The 21,956-nt window shown below is 40.2% G+C and overlaps 1 protein-coding gene across 1 annotated transcript in view; it reads left to right on the forward strand.

Moving 5' to 3' along the window:
• The window catches only part of UBE3C (ubiquitin protein ligase E3C), a 123,291-nt gene extending 101,980 nt beyond the window's left edge, over positions 1 to 21,311 (forward strand). Inside the window, exons 20-23 of the mRNA XM_046669080.1 lie at positions 3,181 to 3,369; positions 3,468 to 3,534; positions 10,849 to 10,979; positions 19,732 to 21,311. Coding sequence (XP_046525036.1) covers positions 3,181 to 3,369; positions 3,468 to 3,534; positions 10,849 to 10,979; positions 19,732 to 19,902 — 558 coding nt within the window. The 3' untranslated portion in view covers positions 19,903 to 21,311. The remainder of the gene's footprint in view (positions 1 to 3,180; positions 3,370 to 3,467; positions 3,535 to 10,848; positions 10,980 to 19,731) is intronic.
• The last annotated feature ends 645 nt before the right edge of the window (positions 21,312 to 21,956 follow it).

A 21,956-nucleotide genomic window follows, 5' to 3' on the forward strand; every position in this document is an offset into this window, starting at 1 on the left:
TTTCGCTGGTTCGGATCCTGGGCACGGACATGGCACCGCTCGTCAGGCCACGCTGAGGTGGCGTCCCACATGCCACAACTAGAAGGACCTACAATTGAAAATACAACTAGGTACCGGGGGGCTTTGGGAAGAAAAAGGAAAAATAAAATCTTAAACTGTCTATCTCAGAAATAGATATGGGTTAAATCCTAAGTAGAAATGAGGGAAATAATACTGCCTTGGGCTTCCTACTTCTTCTCACTACCTGGTCGCCTCTGTCAGCACTGTAAGATAAAATAAGAATGAGGAAAACAAAGCCATATTTTATTTGGTTACAACTTATTTAGTTGCTTTTGTTTCATCTTCCTCTTCCATACTACAAAGCTGACGTTTCAACATTGCAAAATCCAGACTTCTTTTTGAAGCTGAGATTTGTCGCTGTCACAAGGAAAGTGTCGACATACAGATAGTAATGCTGCGTGAGTGCGCAGCCTCGCGCCACCTAGTGACGTGGTTTAAAATGAGAGGAATGCTTCAGGGCCGTTTCATAATGACCTGTCCAAGGCCTTTGCTAATGGGAAGATTTCCCATTTTCCTTCTGAAATAGATGGTAATAGTGAAATGTCGCATATGTAAGAGTTCCATTAAAGCACCACTGATAATATTGGAATCTGTTAAAAGCAAAAGTGTGAAGTTAAGATGTTCCAATTATTCATAGAAATTCCCACTGAGTAAAGAAATTATAAATGATAATGCATAAGAATAATTATACTAAAGAGTCTAATTAGAAAAATTAAGACAGTCACTAGTAAAGCACCTAACTTGAGGGGAGATCTTATGGATTTCTGTAGAAATAGGTATAAAAACATAGCCTTCTACGCAGGTTTAAGTTTATAAAATATAATGATTTAGAGATTTGTAATATGCAAATACTGCATTATATTGGCAGGTTATGTTAATTAATCTTCCCTTTAAAATCATGGTGTTGCTCTCAAATTTGTTTTCTTTAGTGTAATCAATATGGCTGTTTGTTAGCCTGCTTAGAAAGGAACATGAAATTTTAGACTCTTAATTTATACACACATCTCCCTTCAGGAAAATGCTCAGGGTTTAAGGTGGACCCGTAAATAATCACCTGTTAGATAGCAAAGAATGGAACTGGAATCCTGAGACCTTGGTCAAAGTCCTGGTTTTGCAGCTTTGCTTTGTGACCTTGGGCAAGTCATAGAACCCCTTCCTTATCTTCAAAAGGAGCGTAAGTTGCTGTGAGGATTAAATGAGCTCGCATGAGTAAGTAATGTGAGGGCCCAGTGCCTTCTGAGAAAGTGCCGTGAAGTGTAGACCTTCGGAAGTGACAGAGAGAAGATAGCTCTTGCTGTAAGAACTGCTCTGGTTCTGTGTTTAAAGAGCTAAATGTGCCCCTCAAAACTGAAATCTTAGAACAGTTTTGACATGACTTTAATCATTCACCTTGTTTAGGGGTAGCCGGAGAGAGGAGTTTAAATTACCATGGTATAACCACTTTAAAGTTACTCACATGTCAGTGCTGGCCGATTAGGTAGGGGCATTGGGGGCTTTGGGAGTCCTTTAACTTACCACTTCCTGGGTCCTTTGTCTTCCAAATCACACAGTACATCATCATTTATTACCCTCCGTTAATCCACTTAAAGGAAGGGGTGATATTTTATATATTGAAATAGAGCAGCCAGCCCCTAAGGCGAGTAACAGATGGGCTGCCAGCGGAGAGTGAGCTCAGGAGGGTCTGGTCCTCCCCCCAGAGTGGAGACAGTGCGCTTAAAGCCCTTCCTTAGGCCTGGTGGTCCCAGCACTGACAGCATGAACTGGCGAGAAGGGGCAAAGCTGATAAAGCTCGTAGCGTGCGGGTGAGGCGGTCTTGTAGCCGTCAGACACAGGACAGAACAGCTTAAGTCAGACTCTTCAGCGGGTCTTAAAATAGCCTTCCTGTAAAGTGCTGAAAAATTGGGGTGGAATGCCACGGCCCGGAGAGAGTGGTGGTGTCTTTGCTTAGAATATGATGACTACCAAGAGAACTCAAAGGCTGTGAAGAAAATCACCAGGGGAGTAATTAATAGTTTTCCCATAATCCACAGTCTAAGCGTCTCTCTGCTTTTACCCCAACACAGGCTCATGACGCCTGTTTGGTAACGTGGCTTAGCTCCTCTAGCAGTAGTCCCCTTATTGACTTGGTCACGCTGGAACGTCTTTGTTCACTTATTTTGGTTTAATTTTATGTTTCTTTATCCTTGGCATAGATTACCTCCTCTCAGTGCATCTGAGAATGCTTTTCTTTTGTTTAAGTACTAGTGAACAAGGAATTTAAAAAATGTACTCTTGTAAATTAGGCTTCAATGTTTATGCTTGTCTCTGGTGTCTTGTCAGTCAACTTCGTTTATATGAGTTTACAGAATCACGATTCCAAGACAGACAAAGCAAACTCCACCGTTTTATTAACAAAAGACGTTCCCGGGGATGGGGAACTTGTCTACGGCCACAGTTAAAGTGAGGGAGAGGGGCCGGAGCCCAGGCCCCTTCTAGTGCGGCGCTTTCTCACTGACGCTCTGGGGCTCCTGAGCCTCTCCTAGACCCCCAGGTTACGTGTGCTTACGTAAAGATAGAAGTTGTTCGTTCTACTTCTGTTGAGATACATAAGAAATGAACTGATCAGTTATCTCTAATTATTAACACTATCCTTTAAATCATATTCAGAGTACTTTACGGTAGTAATAACATTATGGAAATACAAAGAGGAGTGTATGCTTCTTATCTGAGCAAATAGGAGTAATCATTTTACTATAGCTTTAATTGCTTAAGCTGTATTTTCTTCAAAACAAACCCCTTCTGACTTGTGTTGATCATTTGGTTCATATCTTTGCTTTTTGTGACTTCTCATTTTTTACAATGAAGTTGCCACGTTACATTGTTGCATCATTCCTTGGTACTTTGGAGAAAGAGGGGTGGTTAATGACCGTACGCAGTGCGTGAGACAGGCTTTGGAGCATCCCGGTGGAGGTGCGTCTTTAAGTCTGCAGGTCCTGGTGTGGGCACTGGTCGCTCTGCTTTCTCCTTAAATTCTTGTCACAAAGCAACGCAGTCAAGTTGCCTTGAAATCATTGTTTCTTGCTTTTGTTTCACCCTATCCTCATACTTTGAGAATTTTGAGACTTATTTTAATATTCACAGGTGGTTGAACTAAAATTTGGTGGAAAAGATATCCCTGTCACCAGTGCCAATCGGATTGCGTACATCCACCTCGTAGCCGACTACAGGCTGAACAGGCAGATCCGCCAGCACTGCCTGGCTTTCAGGCAGGGCCTGGCCAACGTGGTGAACCTGGAGTGGCTGCGGATGTTTGATCAGCAGGAAATTCAGGTGCACTGCTTCCTGACGCTTGGAGACAGCTGTTTCATGACATGAAAAATCTTTCTTAAAATCTACCTCAAATTTTATGAATTGAACTTTTTTTCCAGGTATTAATTTCTGGTGCACAAGTTCCCATAAGTCTAGAGGACCTAAAATCCTTTACAAACTATTCAGGTATGTTATCACTACTGGTTAGTTATTTGTGAAAATGTTATGTTACAGATGATCATATTTCCAAAGCAATATTTAATATACTTTTTTGTATAGGTAATTCACTAACATGGTGTAAAAGCCAGAATGTGTCTTGAGGTATATGGTGAAGTCTTCTTCCTGTCTTTATTTCCCGTTTGTCTGCTCCTCCCTTCCCTTCCCCCTCCCCACCATAAGTAACCACTCTTCCTGGTATCTTTATATATTTACACATAAATACAAATTCAATTCTTATTTGCCTCATTTTTATACTCTATCCTGCATTTTGTGGTTTTTTTCTCTTCACAACATATCTTTCTAAGCCTCCTAATGGGCATTGAGTTGCTTCCAGTCTTTTGCTTTTAAGAATAGTGCTGGCCAGCAAAACCCCACTAACAGTAGCAGAAAAAACTAAAACATGGGACCTCATCAAAATGTTTACTTTTTGCTCGAGGGTATTATGTTAAGCGAAATAAGCCAGTCAGAGAAAGATGAACTCTATATGACTCCACTCATAGGTGGAAGTTAATATATTGACAAGGAGATCTGATCGGTGGTTACCAGGGAAAAGGGGGGGTGGGGGGAGGGCACAAAGGGGGAAGTGGTGTACCCACAACATGACTAACAAAAATGTACAACTGAAATCTCACAAGGTTGTAATCTATCATAACATTAATAAAAAAAATAATAAATTAAAAAAAAAGTTTACTTTTTGATAAAATTAAAAGTTTCTGCTCTTCAAGAAAATGAAAAACCAAAAAGAAGATATTCAAAAGGCCAATAAGCACATAGAAAGAAGCTCAGTTGGGGGCTGGCCCCGTGGCCGAGTGGTTAAGTTCGCGCGCTCCGCTGCAGGTGGCCCAGTGTTTCGTTGGTTCGGATCCTGGGCGTGGGCATGGCACTGCTCATCAAACCACGCTGAGGCATCATCCCACATGCCGCAACTAGAAGGACCCACAACGAAGAATATATAGCTATGTACCGGGGGGCTTTGGGGAGAAAAAGGAAAAAAAGTAAAATCTTTAAAAATAAAAAAAAGAAAGAAGCTCAGCAACATTAGTCATCAGAAAAACAACAATTTAAAACCATAACGAGGTTGTTCAAAGTTGGAATTGGTGTACCTCTTGGGTATTTGTGAGGTTTTTTTTTTAATTAACCTGATTATGTATACTCAGAAACAGTGAAGAAACAAGTGAAAGAAAAAAGTCATCTTTAAAACAACCACTTTTGTTTTGGTGTTTTCCTTAATCATAGTCTATTATTCTAGTATTTTCATGTAGTTAGTGGTAATATAATTTACAATATTCATTTGTTTAGCATCAGAAATAAAAAATATATCCAAGGTGTTACTCTTCTTGCAACTAATTGTTGAGATTAAATAGATATTTATGATTTATTTAACTTTGCACTGTAGTAAACAACTTTGTATATATTTCTGTCTACGTGTAAAGTCTATTCTTTTAAATGAGAAAAGCCTAGAAGTTAAATTGCTTATTAAAGAATATAAGCGTTTTGGGGGGTGAAATTAGAATGAATATTGCTCACAGGAAAAAAACTGCAGAATCTTAAATATGTATTATAAAAGTGATTTGCAGTTGTGAGCCATTGATTCCTATCTTTATTATGTGCATGGACATTTTTAAGTATTTTATAAATATTTGAAAATTTAAATTATAGTCTTAAATAAACCAGATGATGAATCAGTATGTGTCATGTGACCCCCTACCTATGAAAATAAAGTTGAGTAAGAGATATGCAAAAATATTAAGTGGGTGTGAGATTATAGATTATAAGTCATTTTTGCTTCTTTAAAATTTTGTTTCCTTTTCTGTATTATTTGAATATTATACACTGTGCATAATTTGCTTCTTAAAACCAAGAAAACTTTAAAGCCATTTCAGTTTTATAAAATGGCAGTGGTCACTTACAGTTAATGAAATTACAGGTGATTTTTCTTCGCTGTACTTTTCTCTTTTTTCTAAATATTTTGAAATGAATATTTCTTGTAGAATAATACTTATTATTCTATAACTATAAAACATAGCTTAAAAACCGTGTTTTTATAAGCTATAAAAACATATCCTATTCAGGACTTCCAGCTATGGCTGAGTGAGGGGAGAATTTCTGTCGTCAAAGATCAGTATTAGCCTGCTAGCAAAGGCAGACAAAAATAATACAAGAAAAGGAAATTATATATTAATATCTCTCATGAACATAGATACAAAAATCCTCAGAATATTAGCAAAGTGAATCCAGCAGCACATAAAAATGATTAAACCAAGTAGTATTAATTCTGTAAATGCAAGGTTAATACATCTGAAAGTATATTAATGTAATACACAGTATTGTGGTATAAAGGACAAGACCCATATCATCTCAATGGATGCTGAAAAAAGAAAGAAAGAAAGAAAACAGCAATTGCAGCTTTGGAGCATCTGAGTAGCTCCTGCCCAGTCAAGATTAAAAACCCTCCAGAACCTAGGACTGGAAGGACGCTTCCTCAGCTGCTACAGGACATCTGCAGAGAGCTCACAGCCAACGTCACTGAATGGTGAAAGGTGAATGCTCTCCGCCCAAGGCAAACACAATTGCTTTCGCCATTTTTTTCAACATCATGCTGAGGTTTCGAGCTAGTACAGTAAAGCGACAGGTAGGCAGGCGGATAGATAGGTAGGAAGCAAGGAGGGGAAAAATATCCAGCTTGGAAAAGCAAAAATGAAACAATTAAAACTGTCTTTTCTCATAGATGACATGACAAAAAAGAAAAAAATACTAGAACTAATAAACAGTTTTAGCAGGTTGCAGCATAGATCAATATACAGAAACCATTCTGTTTCTATTTACAATCCAAGAATGGGACTAAATCAACAATTCCATTCATAGTTTCATCAACAAGAATAAAATCCAAATTTAGCAAAGTAAGCACAAGGCTTGTACCCTGAAAACTGCAAAACATTGCAAGAGAAATTAAAGAAGACCTAAATAAAGGGAGAAACAGTCCATTTTCATGGCTTGGAAGATTCAGTATTGACAAGATGTAGTTCTCTCCAAATTAATATACAAATTCAGTGCAATCCCTATCAGAATCCCAGCTAGCTTTTTTGTAGAAATCAACAGGCTGATTTTAAAATTTATATGGAAATGTAAAGGACCTGAAATAGCCAAAACAATTTTGTAGAAGAATAAAGTTGAAGGACTTACATTGTGATTTAAAACTCACTCTAAAGCCACAGTAATCAAGACATTGTGGTATTGGCACAAGGATAGGCATGTTGATCAATGAAACATAATTGGGAGTTCAGAAACAAATCTTTATATTTATGGTCAACTGATTTTCAGCAATTCATTGCTGCTGAGACAATATCCACATGGAAAGAAGGAACTTAGACCTTTACCTCACACGATATGCAAAAATGAACTCAACAGGATCAGAGACCTATAACCCAAACTGTGAAAATTCTGAAAGAACATACAGGAGAAGATCTTTCTGACTTTTGGATTAGACAGAGTTTTTAGTTGTATACCAAAAGCATGACCCAGAAAAAAGAAATTGATAGAAAATTGGCTTCCTCAAAATTAAAGCTTTTATGCTTCAAAAAATACCGTTAAGAAAATGAAAAGAGGGCCAGCCCAGGGGCGTAGTGATTAAGTTCTCATGCTCCGCTTTGGCAGCCTGAGGTTCACAGGTTCAGATCCCAGCCACAGACCTACACACTGCTCATCAAGCCACGCTGGGGTGGCATCCCATGTACAAAAGTTAGAGGAAGATTGGCAACAGATGTTAACTCAGGGCCAATCTTCCTCACCAAAAAGAAAAGAAAGTAAAAGAAAAATGAAAATACAGGCCACAGATTGGGAGAAAATATTTTCAAGCAATATATCTAATAATGGTCTGTGTTCATAATATGTAAAGAACTCTGCAACTCAATAACAAGACAACCAAATTTAAAAACAGGCAAAAAAAAAAAGTGTCACTTGAGAAGATATATATGAATGGCCTGTAAGCAAATAAGCACATGAGCGGATGTTTAATACCATTAATGGCTAGGGAAATGCAAATTAAATCTTAGTGAGATACTGCTACATACCCAGTAAAATGACTATAATCAAAAAGATGGACAATACTAAGTATTAGTATGTGGAGATATTGGAACCTTCTTGATTGGTGAGAACGTAAAATGGTAGAACTTCTTTGGAAAAGTTTACAGTTATTTAAAAAGTTAAATGTAGAACAACTGGATTTTTGCAAAAGAATGAGGCTGTGTCCCTACCTCACACTTACACAAAATGTAGCTCAAAATGGATCAACAGCCTTAACAGAAGAGCTAAGACCATGAAGCTCTTAGGAGAAAACAGGGGTAAATCTTCATGACCTTGGATTTGGCAATGCATTCTTAGATATGACACCAAAAGCATGAACAACAAAAGGAAAAAGAAATAAATTGGACTTCATCAAAATTATAAATTGTGTGCATCAAAGGACATTATCAAGAAAATGAAAAGACAGCCTACAGAATGAGAGACAATACTTGGAAATCCTGTGTCTGGTGAGGGTCTGGTATCTAGAATATATAAAGAACTCTTACAACTCAGCAAGAGGACAGGTCAATTCAGAAATAGGCAAAGGACTTGAATAGACATTTCTCCAAAGAAGATATACAAATGGCCAGTAAGCTCAAAAAGATGTTCAACATCATTGATCATTAGGGAAATGCAAATCAAAACCACAGTGAGATATACTTCACATCCATTAGGATGACTGTTATTAAATAAACACACACAGGCCGGCCCTGTGGCCGAGTGCTTAAGTTCATGCACTCTGCTTTGGCAGCCCAGGGTTTTGCCGGTTCAGATCCTGGGCACCGACACGGTACCACTCATCAGGCCATGCTGAGGCAGCATCCCACATGCCATGACCAGAACAACTTATAATTAGAATATACAGCTATGTACTAGGGGGCTTTGGGGAGAAGGAGAAGAAACCAAAAAAATGAAAAGATTGGCAACAGTTGTTAGCTCAGGTGCTAATCTTAAATACATACACACAGACACACACAGAGGAAACAGAAGATGTTGATGAGGATGTGGAAAAGTTGAAACCCTCGTTGGTTGCCGGTGGGAATATAAAATAGCCACTATGGAAAACTGTTCCCTGAAAAGCTAAACACAGAATTACCACATAACCTAACAGTTCTAGGTCTCTCCCCGGAGCAGTTGGAAGCAAGGACTGAAACAGGTACTTACTTGTACACCATGTTCATGTTGCATTACTGACAGTAGCCAAAAGACAGAAACAACCCAAATGTCCATCTACACATGAATGGGTAAACAAATGTGGTATATACGTACAATGGACTATTCCTAAGTCTGAAAAAGGAATGAAGTTTGAATAAGTGTTACATCATGGATGAATCTTGAAAACGTTATGCTAAGTAAAATAAGCCAGACACAAAAGGACATGTATGATTCAGCGTATATAAAATGCCTAGAATGGGCAAATTCCTAGACACTGAAAGTAGATTAAAGGTTACAGGGGCTGGGGGAGAGGGCATGGGGAGTTATTGCTTAATGGTTAGAGACATTCTCTTTGGGGTTATGAGGAAATTTTGGTTGGAAACAGCAGTGCTGGGTGCACAACAATGTGAATGTAACTGACGCCACTGAATTGTACACTTAAAGATCGTTTGGAGAATTTTATATTATGCATTTTACCACAATTTTTAAAAAGAAACCTACCCAGACTCCTCTGCTCTGTTGAATGCTGTTTCCCAGCCTTTCCTCCAAAGTAACTTTGGAAAAGATTTTGGAAATGGACCGTGGTGAAAGTTGCATAGCACTGTGAATGTAGTTTCGTTCAGATGAAACATCTGTAGGAGCACGCTTGTGGAGACCACGGGTCATGGTTGTCTGTGGAGTGGATGTGGGATTTCAGTTAGGAAATGGGAATGTTCTAAAACTAGATTGTGGTGGTGGTTGCAAAACTCTATAAATTTGATAAAATCATTTACATCTATACATTTGTGTGCATATATTATGTGTGTGCATGTATCTCCCCTTTCTGTAATTAATTTCTATTGCTCTAAATTTGAACTCTAATGTTTATGTAAAGGCAAATAATACCTAAGGTCACATCGTCCCCACTATCAAGTCATAAGTTTAAAAAAATGAAATCTATCCAAGCTTGCCTTTGCCAAGAAATTGTCCTGGGTTGTTTGTATTACCCTGTCTGCGCTGGAAGCTTATACCTTTAATGATCTTAGCTATTCCGGTAAATAGGTTTAAAATATTATCATACTCATTTTGGTGCCAATTAATGCACTTAAGATATTTTATTGATGTTATTTCTGTAGTATATTAACAATGAGGGAACAATATATAGCAATTATTTCAGTTTTAGGAAGCACTTAACTAGATTAAAAGCTATAAGTAACAGATATTATGTGTTAGAATGGTGGTCTAATCGTGAGCTGGGGTTGGATGCTAGCTGTGGTCTGTACCTATTGTCAGAAGGACAGGTGATGAAATGAATTTAGACACAAAGATTGTGTTGGCAAAATAACTAGCTCTATTAGAAATAAAAATTCCAGTGTCTACCATTTTTATTTTTTATTTTTTAATTTTTTTAATAAATGTTTATTGTTGTTTTAAGCCATTAGGTTTTTGTTTTGTTTTGTTTTTTTTAAAGATTTTATTTTTTCTCCCCAAAGCCCCCCGGTACATAGTTGTATATTCTTCGTTGTGGGTCCTTCTAGTTGTGGCATGTGGGACACCTCCTCAGCGTGGTTTGATGAGCAGTGCCATGTCCGTGCCCAGGATTCGAACCAACGAAACACTGGGCCGCCTGCAGCGGAGCGCGTGAACTTAACCACTCGGCCACGGGGCCAGCCCCTACCATTTTTAGATGTGTGACCAATCATGTAAATTCTTTGTTATTTCGGGTCTGCCAGTCTACAGAGGTTGATTTTTAACTCCCAGGAGAGTTTTTAAAACTCAGACCACTTTCAGCATCTTTTGCTGCCAGGGTTCATCTTGTAAGTCCAAGGTATTCCTCATTCTGGCCTTTGGTACATTGATCCCTCTGAAGGAAATTTCTGCCCCCTCATGTCCTAGCCCATCAGCTCCCAGGAACAGACTGAGAGGTGTTTCTTTAGAGGTGGCCTTCAGTCTCTAGCTCTGTCCCTCCCTGTGACGGGACACGGAAAAGGAATCATTCTTGTGGTGTGTTGCTCTGGTGCCTTCAGGAGAACCCGCTTCTGCAGTGACCTTGTTTTAACACAATGTCTGTTCTTTTGGCCATAGGAGGGTATTCTGCCGACCACCCTGTCATCAAAGTCTTCTGGAGAGTTGTGGAGGGGTTCACGGATGAAGAAAAGCGCAAACTGCTGAAGTTTGTCACCAGCTGTTCCCGACCCCCTCTCTTGGGGTTTAAGGTACACCCCCTTCATGCCATGTGCTTTGAAAACTACCTCATAACTAAGAAAGGTGGCAGAATGTCGAACAGGGCTACGTGAAGTCAGACGGCGCACAGTGTGTGCTGCTTCCCTAACGCCAAATTTATTATTTTTTACTCTATTTTTAGCTACATTAAGTATTTCAGCTGGATCATTTAAGCATTGGTTATTGTCTGTATATTCTGGTATTGGTTTTATTTTGTGGGGTTTTTTTGCTGTGTCCACAGTGTTAACCTATTGGTGTGATGGTTATACTTTATGGTTATGATTGCCCATGAACAGATCCTACACCACTCTCATGGACTGTCTGTAATATAAATTATCAGTCTCATAAGTCTGTAATGCATCTTAGGCTATTTTTACTACTGAACTGAAGAACACACAAGCTAAAAATGTTCATGTCATGTGTTTGGGAAGAGTGACACATGAGCAGAAGCGTATTTTTTCCTGGTTGTTCACGGTTACTTACTTTATGTTACCCAGCCTTCTTGTATCATTTCTGAGAATTAATGTTGATCTCACATAATTTGGCTTAATATTTTTAACAATTAAAATTGGCCGAGGGACAGTTAGTGTTTCCTTTATTTGTTGTAAATTAAAATAAGGCAATATTAATAATTTAAAAATATACACAATGGTATATGTTATAGAGAATAATATCAGTTTAGATAAACATTGTATATTGCTTGTGCTTGTGAAACTTATAGATAGGTATTCACTTTCCAATAACCTTTGATGATCTGTGAGATATATATGAGTTATTCTTTAACTTTTTACTTTGAAAATTTTTTTTTAAGATTTTATTTTTCCTTTTTCTCCCCAAAGCCCCCCAGTACATAGTTGTGTATTTTTAGTTGTGGGTCCTTCTAGTTGTGGCATGTGGGACGCCGCCTCAGCATGGCCTGATGAGTGGTGCCATGTCCGCGCCCAGGATTCAAACTGGTGAAACCCTGGGCCACTGCAGCGGAGTGCGTGAACTTAACCACTCAGCCATGGGGCCGGCCCCTGAAATTATTTTAAACGTGTAGGAAAATTGCAAGAATTGAACAAAGAACTTCTTGACCCACATTAACCAGTTGTTAACATTTTACCACATTTGTTTTATCATTCTCTCTATATATGTTTCTTTTCTGAATCATTTGAGTGTAAGTTGAACACATCATGTTTCCTGTGCATATTTCCTACAACACAAATACTCTCTTATGTAACCACAGTTAAATTATCAGAAATAAGGAAGGTGCAGTGATGAATTGATATTGTCTAATCCACTGCTCGCAGAGTGTGGTCCTGGGACCAGCAGCTTCAGCTTCACCTGAGAACTCATTAGAAATGAACATTTTCAGCCTCGCCCAGACCTACTGAATCAAACTCTGTGAGTGGGGCTCAACACTCACATTTTAGTCTGCCCTTGAGGTGTTCTGGAGCACTCTGATGTTACACCAGTTGTCCCAGTGTCCTTCATAGAATTCGTGTTCCCCAATCTGGAATCCAATCCAAGACTGCACATTGAATTTAGTTGGCATGTCAGTAGTTTCTTTTAGTCTGTATCTTCTGGGTCTTTGACATTTTCAGTGGGTTACCGGCAAGTTATCCTGAGAATGTCCCTCAGTGTAATGGAGCAGTTCCAGTCCTAGGAATGTACTCAGATGACAACATATGTTCACACAGTGTTCATGTGAACATTCAGAGCAACATTATTCATAATAGCCAAAAGCTGGAAACAGTCCAAATGTCCATCAGCTGATAATGGAAAAACAGAATATAGTGTATCCATACAACGGGATACAGTCATGCATCACTTAATGACAGGAACATGCTCTGAGAAATGTGTCGTTAGGCAATTTCATCCTTGTGCGAACATGATAGAGTGCACTTACACAAACCTAGATGGTGTAACCTACTACACACCTAAGCTATATGGTACTAATCTTAGGGGACCACTATCATATATGCAGTCCGTCTTTGACCAAAACCTCATTATATGGCACGTGACTGTATATTCAGAAATTAAAAGGAATAAATTACTGATACATACTACAACGTGTATGAACATTTAAAACATTGTGCCAAGTGAAAGGAGTGAGATACAAAACTGCATGTTATATAATTCCACTTACATGAACTGTCTTTAAAGGGCGTATTTATAGACAAGCAGCTCAGTGGTTGCCTAGGGCTAGGGGTGGAAGTGGGGAACTTTTTGGAGAAATGGCAACATTCCAAAACTGGATCATGAGCACAGTTGCACAGTTCTATAAATTTATTAAATTTATTGACTTGTACATTTAAATGGGCAATTCTTACAGTATGTAAATTATACCTCAATTAAGCTGTTTCTAAAAATTGACATCAGTGGCTTAATACAACATCCCAATAAGTGCCATCAGAACTAGAGCAATAAATTAGAAAAATGGGAAAGAGGTGTGCATACGTGCAGTGATTCTGTTTTTTGCAGGAGATAAATCATTGACACTGTTAGGTTTTGGAAGCAGTGAATAAGATGACATGGACATCAGTCTATTAGTGGACAGTATGATTCAGTGATGTTAGTAGAACTGAAATCACTTCTCTGTCTTCCATGTTATCAGAGGAAGGAAATAGGCATGCAAAACAAGACGAGCAGAACCAGCTATGTTTGTCAGATATGGAAAACAAAGTTAACATTCAGAATCATAAAGTAGAAAACATCAAAGTGAGAGAAGGCTAAACTGTGGCAACGGTGAATGTACATGGAATAAATTCATCTGTTAAAGAAAAAGACTTTTAGACTAGGCCAAAAAAACCTCTGCTGTGTACAAGCAACACACCTAAACAAAGGGATTCAGAAAGATTTAGTGATGCTTCTGGCTTGGTGTATAATCGCCCTGCCCCCAAAAGAAATGCATGGATCCACGTCATAGTTTTAAGTCCTGGCCCACATAACCAGGTAGGAAAATGGGCCTCCATGAGTCTAATGAAGATCAGGCAACAGCCTGAAAGAAGCACGTCTTTGCTTTTTGGTTCCTCTTGGGCATATAGTGAAGTCTGGAAATCTTACCATGTTGGGATCTAAAGAGCAAGAAGAATGCAGGTGAAATGTGCAAACGGCACGACTAAATGGAGCTAATAAAAGGTTTTTCAGCAGAACAATTTTTATTGTGTAATAATATAAACAGTTGTATAAATTAAATTCTTATAAAGATTTTAATATCATTAGGTAATTTTATCAGTAACATTTATTATGAGAGACAGGGCTTCTAGTATCTTCCAGTTTCAAAGCAACACCAAATCTAGAAGTAAGAAAACTAAGCATCTAGTTTCAAGAAGGGAAATTTGGAGGACCGAAAGCCCATCAAAAGTGAGTGGCAGACGCTGAGATTTCCGCCAGCAGCTAGCTGGTTAGTTAAAGCCAGTGATGAGCGCCACAGGAGAAAGCACGGCTCTTGCTGGAGGGGAAGCTTCCAGATGTCCGACATCCAGCGGAGGAGCTGGTGTGAAGGGCCGTCTAGAGGCGCTGCGAACTGGCCTTCCTTTAGCGGTCCAGAGCTTGTGCCGCCTCCCCGTGGGAGTGCACAGCTGTGGAGGGATGGAAAAGTTGTGGGGTTTCAGTAGTTTTCAAAGTCTGAAATAGAATTATAGTGAAGATTCTCTTGTCCCCTCTTGATGATCCCCATACAATCATAATTGAGGTATCATTTTACCATGAAAAATACTTTTTTGGAAGCCATGAGACAATCTTCCTAGTTTAGATTTTTTTCAATGATCTAAAATCTATTAAAGGTGAAGTTTAATTGTTTTCAAATGTTTTTGCAGTTGTCATAAGTTAGACTCCAAATTTGGAAAAAAATCACCTTAATATTTCTGCTTTCCAGTTAGCTCAGTATGCCTGAGTGAAAGGGCTGACCAAGTTCAGCTCTAATGACGAGAGTCTGTGCATGGAAGTGCTATAAACAGCAGTGGCAGGCGGGCATCACGTCAAAGTTAGGAGACTCCTCGGTGCCAGATGATTGGAGAAGAATAGTGTCTGCTAAAGCTAATTAAAGCTTAATATGTTTAATGAATGTGATTGTTACAAAAAAATCATTAAAGTGCTGTAGAGAATTGTTAAGTTGCCATCAGGCCACGTAATAAATTGATGATTTTTCTCACTCTGAATTAATGCAAATTCCCGTTGCATGGTGCCCTTGACTCAGAATTTCAATGAAGAACTTCATTTTTTTTTTTTTACTTTTAAGACTCCAGTAGGAAATTCAATTAGCATTATGAAAGAAATATTAAAAATGTGGCATTTAACTGCAAAATATATTTCAGGCTTTCCATTTACCCAATTACTTCACCATTTACCCGGCACTCACTGACCCTGCCTTCAGAGGTTCTTTTTGTTTCAAAAGTGTGATATTTTTATTTTATCAAGCATTTGAGAAAATCATTGCCCTCAAAATGCTAAATAATAAATGTATTAAATGTTCTTTGTGTTTCTCTTTTGGTTCTTGTTCTGACATTTTTTATGAGACATTAAAAGTAGATATAAACTATAATTAGAAAAAAAGACTGATTTTCAGCACATATTACATGCCACATGTATTGTTTAAATGAAGTTTGTATTTCAAGCAGAGAAGCGTACACAGGTGGATGCTAAGAAGTGTGTAAGCCCTGTATTCAGCATTCTGTGGGCTGTGCTCCGACTCAGCTTACCCACATCAGAACCACGTGCTGAACTCAACACAGGGGAGCCAGAGTCCACCTGAGATGCATCCTGGGCCAGTTGGGTGCCTGTCACACTTGGTGACCTGGCACAGGTGCTTCCAAGTCTCCTATCAGAATAGGAACGTTGCTCCAGTTGTATTCTTGATTTTCCACTACAGTGGTTAGTAGGAATTATTTTTTATATTGTTTGATTTTTTCTCCTTATAACAAAATTAATGTTTTTATTATAGAAAATTGGAAATTGTGTTTAAGTAAAACAAAAAAATACCTATAATCTCTCCCATTCTAACCATTATCATGTTTTTACATGTTTTGTGTTTTTACGTGAATGTGTTTGTATCTATATGTGGGCATGTTTTTACGTAGATATACATAATTTTTAAATATAAGCTGTATCATGTGTTCAGTTTTATAGGCTGCTTTTTTCACTCAACATTATGTCAGGATCATTTTCCCTCATATTAAATAGTCTTTGAAATATTTTTAATAAACTTCCTGATGTCCTGTCATGTGAGTTTACCACAGTTTACTTACTGTTCTTTATTGGTTGTTTACAACTGTTTCTTCTTTATGATGCTGCACACATCTTTGTACATAAATTGTTATCTGCATCTCTCATTATCTCCCTAGGATGCAGTCCTAGAAGTAGAGGTCGTGGTCAGAGGATGTGTTGTGTGTACACTCCTGATTCATGCTGCCAGGCCCGCCTCACAAAGAGTTAGGCCAGGCTACACCTTGAAGAGGAGGGCTCAGAGAAGGCATTAGCAGGCATCATTGTCAGCAGGGACTGTTGACTAGATTTGCCTTTACACTGGTATTCGGAGCCTCTGTCCTCTTGTCACAGCTCCAAGGAGGAAGTATGTTACAGTTTAGAGGGCTCCGAGCTGGAGGTGAAACCGGCCTGGCTCTGGCTCCTAACCAGGGGCCTGCTGGGCTGCCATTTTGCTTTTCTGGGCCCATGCTCTACAGAGCCAAAGTGAGGGAGTTAGGTCTCTGAGATCCCGTAGTAATGGAGGGCAAACCCACGCAGGCCTGAGAGCTAGCAGATTAAGGCTTTCTGGATGAAGACAGTCCCCACGTCGTGTGTTCCTGTTGGAAGGGAACATATAAATCACATCTTGTATCTAAAGACATTTGTGTATAAGAGAAAGATACAGTCACTGGTTATTTGTAACCATCAAGGGACTGACATTTCCATGGATCTCACGTGCTCGGTCTGCATTTGTCAGTACCTAGCATTTAGGAATTTAGCCTCAGGTCCATTTGCACAAGTATGAAATGCCTTAAGCGCGTGGTTATTCATTATTTGTAAACAGTTAGAAACAACATAAGTGTCCATCAATAAATTGTGCTGCATATGGCCAATGGGGTACCACGCAGCCTCAAAAGGGAATGAGGACACTGGATTGATACAGAAAGATCACAAAGACGTTATCAAGTGAAAAATTATGGAGGTAGAGAACAGTGTATGTGATGTGCGAACGTGTTTTTTTTTGTTAGGGGAGGGAGAAAATCTTTTCTTGTCTCTACATTAAATCTCTGTGGGAAGGTACTTACGACACCCATAGCGTTGATTGCTCATGGGAGGGGCCCAGGCAGCTGGGATGTAGGGATGAGAATTCTTATACTGTACCTTAGAAAAATAACCAGACTGTTGTTATCATGTCTAAAAATAACCATGAGTGCTCCTGCACAAGCAGGCCACCGTCCACACGTTGTGTTCGTTTGCTGCGTCTCTTGAATCTTTTCTCATCTGTACATCCGCTCCCTCTTCTGTCGTGCCTTGTAAGTTAGTTAATACAGGCACTGGGTTGCCGCTTTGTATATCTCGTAAACTGCTGGGTAGAGGTTTCGACAGCTTCTAGACTTGAATCTTCCCTTTTTGGCAATAACGTTGTATAGATGACGCCATGTACTACATATTTTCTTACTTCGACATCGAGGACCCAGCGTCTGAGAGTCATCTGTCTGAGATGCCAGGATTGATCAGGTGTTGTCAGCCTGATCCATCTATTATGGAATTCTCAACACGCTGCCCTCTAATGATTGTAGTAGTCACTGATAGTCAGTGCCTAGATCCATTCTTGAATGTGGTTATAAGACAGCCATATTCCAGTTATATCATTTCCTAGCCAAAATCTTCTATCAAGCAACATTTTATTTTCCTCATCAACTATTTGGTTACCCTGAGGACTGTTTATGAAGAAGAAAGAGAGTCTTGATTGTTCTTTATTTACCAGTTTTCAGAATATTGAGTGGGTTAACTAGCATCTTCTAAAGGCAACTACTGCATTTTGGTACCCTTTTATTATTAGGAGCTCATGGGCTTTACCATTTGACGTATGTCAATCCATTGCAGTTACTCTCTCTGATCTTCGGAGTGCCCCCTCTGTAGGCAAGGGGAATGCCTTCACAGGGCTCATGTGTCTTTTTACTGTAACCCCAGTGGTTTGGGGCAGCTTTCTTGCTTGGGGGTATGACAAGGTCATAACATTATTGTGTACGTTTCCTGGCCCACACCTGGAAATCAGGTATTTTCCCAAGGAGCCCTGGTTCCTTTCATTGAGAAGTGAGTCCGTAGCGACCAGGCCCTGGGTGCTTGGCGCTCACTGTCACAGGTGCTCCTTTTTTCCAGGCCTCTTCAGTGGACAGAGCCAGGAGATAGGTGGTTTTTTCCCTAAGAGAAAAATCCATTACAGGTTCAAACTGATAGCTCCAGTTCAAATTTAGGCTTATAAGGTTTTTGTTTTTTTGATTTTATATTTGGATCTCTTTTTACCAGTGATAGTCTTGGTTCCTGTTAGTTCATTTGCTTGATCTCATAATAAGTTCTAGGATCCTACAATAAATTGTATTTGGTTGTATAATGGTTATATGTAGTACCATAATGGTTTTCTTTTCTTTTCTTTTCTTTTAAAGATTGGCACCTGAGCTAATATCTGTTGCCAGTCTTTTTTCTTCTTTTCCCCAAAGCCCCCCGGTACATAGTTGTATATTCCAGTCGTAGGTCCATCTGGCTCTGCTGTGTGAGACGCCACCACAGCACGACCTAGTGACTGGTGCCATGTCTGCTCCTGGGATCTAAACGTGAAACCTTGCACTGCTGAAGGAGCACGCGAACTTCACCACTCGGCCACAGTGCCAGCCCCCATAATGGTTTGAGAACAATACCGATAATTTATTATGTTTCTGAAAACACTTTAAGATTTCTTTGCAATTCTAAAACATGAGAACTAATTCCTCTCTGTGTGATTAAGCCACCAATAAACAGGTTCATTTGTTTCATTTTGTTTTCAATATTTAGAGATTGCTTTTTTTCTCCCCTTTTGCCTGAATTTGTTTTATGGTTTTCGTTCTGTCCACATGAGTGTTGAGTCCAGTCCACAAGATGCAGTCGCTTTGGAGAAGGCTGGCTTACTCCTGTCCCTCCCTGGGGGACAGCTTCTGTATTTCCCATGTTTTAAATATAAGCAAACAGGTATATATATTCAACTCTCTACCTTTGTACCTTTTTGAATTTTGAGCACATTTTTAAAAGACTGAAAAACAAAACCTTTGGAGGCCCTATTCACTGAAAAGGTTTTTCATGAGTGAATATTGTTCTTTATTCCTTTTTATGTGTGAAGCACAGTACACAGTATTTGGTATAATTTAGAGCTAAATCTTGAGTGTAATAAAAAAGCAAATGTCCTTTTAAAAATGCGATTGTAGGGGGCTGGCCCCGTGGCCAAGTGGTTAAGTTCGCGTGCTCTGCTTCAGCGGCCCAGGGTTTCACTGGTTCAGATCCTGGGCACGGACATGGCACCGCTCGTCAGGCCATGCTGAGGTGGTGTCCCACATGCCACAACTAGAAGGACCCACAACTAAAAGATACACAACTACGTACCACGGGGCTTTTGGAGAGAAAGGAAAAATAAAATCTTTAAAAACAAAGTGATTGTAATGATAACTTTTTACTGTTTGAAGCCAGCAAGTTTTGCATGCTTTTAGAAATTCGTGTGAGGCCGTGCTTGTTAAAGCTGTGTGCTGCACGCCGGCTGTCTTTCAGGAGCTGTATCCTGCGTTCTGCATTCACAACGGAGGCTCCGACCTCGAGCGGCTCCCCACAGCCAGCACCTGCATGAACCTGCTGAAGCTCCCTGAGTTTTACGACGAGACACTTCTGCGAAGTAAACTGCTCTACGCTATTGAATGTGCTGCTGGCTTTGAGCTGAGCTGAGCTGAGACTGGACCTGACCTTCTGCAGAGGAACTCCCGGTGCTTCCGTCGTCAGCAGCAGCTGCCGGGCCGCGAGGATGCTCACGCTGGACTCGCACAGCTCCCAAGTTCCCCGCTTTCCATCAGCTCCCCCTCCAGGTTTCAGTGCTTTATTCAGTCATGGTCACTCACTTAGGTGGACGTTGCTTTTTAGAGAACTTAAAATAACAAACCTTATGTGCCACGTGGCTAATTTAGTAATTTGCCAAGAAGAGCACAGTTTTAAGACTAGTGGCAACTCAGTGAAATTAACCAAAGATGAAGCTTTGGCTTTGCTGGTGGGTTCGGGCCCTTCTCGAGCTGGCGGGGCTCCTGGGAGAGGCAGCGTGCTGCTCGTGGGCTCAGCCTGGCGCAGTCTGCACACAGGGTCCAAGGGTGCAGAGCCTGCTCTCAGGGCCCCTGCTTCTCGTGCGGTTGAATTGTTTACAGGCCTCCTTGTTAAAACGAAAGGCATTTGTTTTTCCTGCTGCCTTTGCCCAAAGTGGTTAGGTTTGGAAAATAGATAACAATGATAATATTTTATTTGTGCTTTTTAAGCCATTTCCCCATATGGGACTAGCATGCTTATTTTCGATATACCATTGACCTGCATCATGATGGTTTGGATATTACTGTGTGTGGATGTGTGTGAGGTGGGTCCTTGCTTCTTTCTCCATTTCTGTCTCCTCTTTGTGCCTGGAGAGCTTTCGGGGGAGGCTGCAGGTCTCCGTCCAGGCCCCGTGGCATGTGTGACCTATGGTGACTGATGGCTTAGGGGGACAGACCCTGCAGCATCCAGTCGAGTCACTTGAACCAAAGTGGCGGGCTGCTCCTCTGCACTGCAGCCCGCTGTGGCCGGCCCTTGCAGGCCGCCTGCCCTGCCCACCCCCGGGCGGCGGCAGCCAGTCTTCCTAGAGATTTGGGGTAAGTCGCCACGCTTCTGCACCCTCTGCTTCCTCAATGGTGCTGCTTTGAAGGGAGACAGGACAGTCCCCAAACGCTTGTCCGGGGAGGAGTGTTGGTAATTCTGTCAGAATAAGGCACTTTAGCAGGACCTGACTTGTTGCTGGGCGATTTCAGTTTCTGAACACGGGGAGCGTTTCAGAGCCTCGGCCATGGGAGCGGTGGCCCTGTGCCGAGGCGCAGAGCAGTCGGGTCCTGCCCTGCCTCCTCACGTCCAGTGTCGCACTGTCACTGGCGCGCTGTGGGCTGTCCTGTTGAGTTGACCAGAATTAGCAATATACTTTTAAATGCGGGGAAACTGAATGACACTTTTAAGACAATGACCATTATCAAAACAAAATGTATAATTTCTTAATTTGAATAATAAATTAAGTGTTTAAATGCTCTTTGTAGTCTTGATATACAGAAATAAAATAATTAGGGTTCGTCCTTTGTTTTATTTTTATTTTAGGTGGTTTTATGTTGAATGTTCTCTATCTTCTTTACTTTTTAGTTAATTTGTATATTTTATTAGCATTATTTTGGAAATGGAATATCTGAGACTAAAGAGAAATGGGCAGTTACACTTACTTGGTTTTCTTTCGAGCTTATTTATTTATTTGTGTGTTCTAATGGCTAAATATTTGCATTAAATTTTTTTCCCAAGATCGTGTTGGAGTCATACCCCAAATCATTGTGATTAGTTCTCTGCTGCCCTAGGAAAATCACAGTTTCTAAATATTAACTAGTTGTATGACAGGCGTTTAAATGTTAACAGTTAACACAGTGAAACAAGAGCCTGTGATTGGTCACCATCCAGGGCACCAGACAGGAGGGCCTGTCCTCCAGACTGTGCTGAGAGGGGCTCTGGGAAGGCTGGCCTGCCCCAGCCTGTCCCAGCCTGTCCTGCTGTGTGCTGGGGCAGGCATGCTCCGTGGCTGCAGACGACGGCCAGGGCTCTCCTGGGCGTGGACGTCCCTTCCCAGGGCTCTCCATACATTGTTGAGAAAAATTGTACTTAAAAGAAGATTCTCCTTTTTTCTTTGTTTTCTTGGCCTTTTTTTATGTTCTGTTCTACTTTCTGGTTCTTATTGC

This window comes from Equus quagga, chromosome 8, assembly GCF_021613505.1.
Source record: "Equus quagga isolate Etosha38 chromosome 8, UCLA_HA_Equagga_1.0, whole genome shotgun sequence".
NCBI lineage: Eukaryota > Metazoa > Chordata > Mammalia > Perissodactyla > Equidae > Equus > Equus quagga.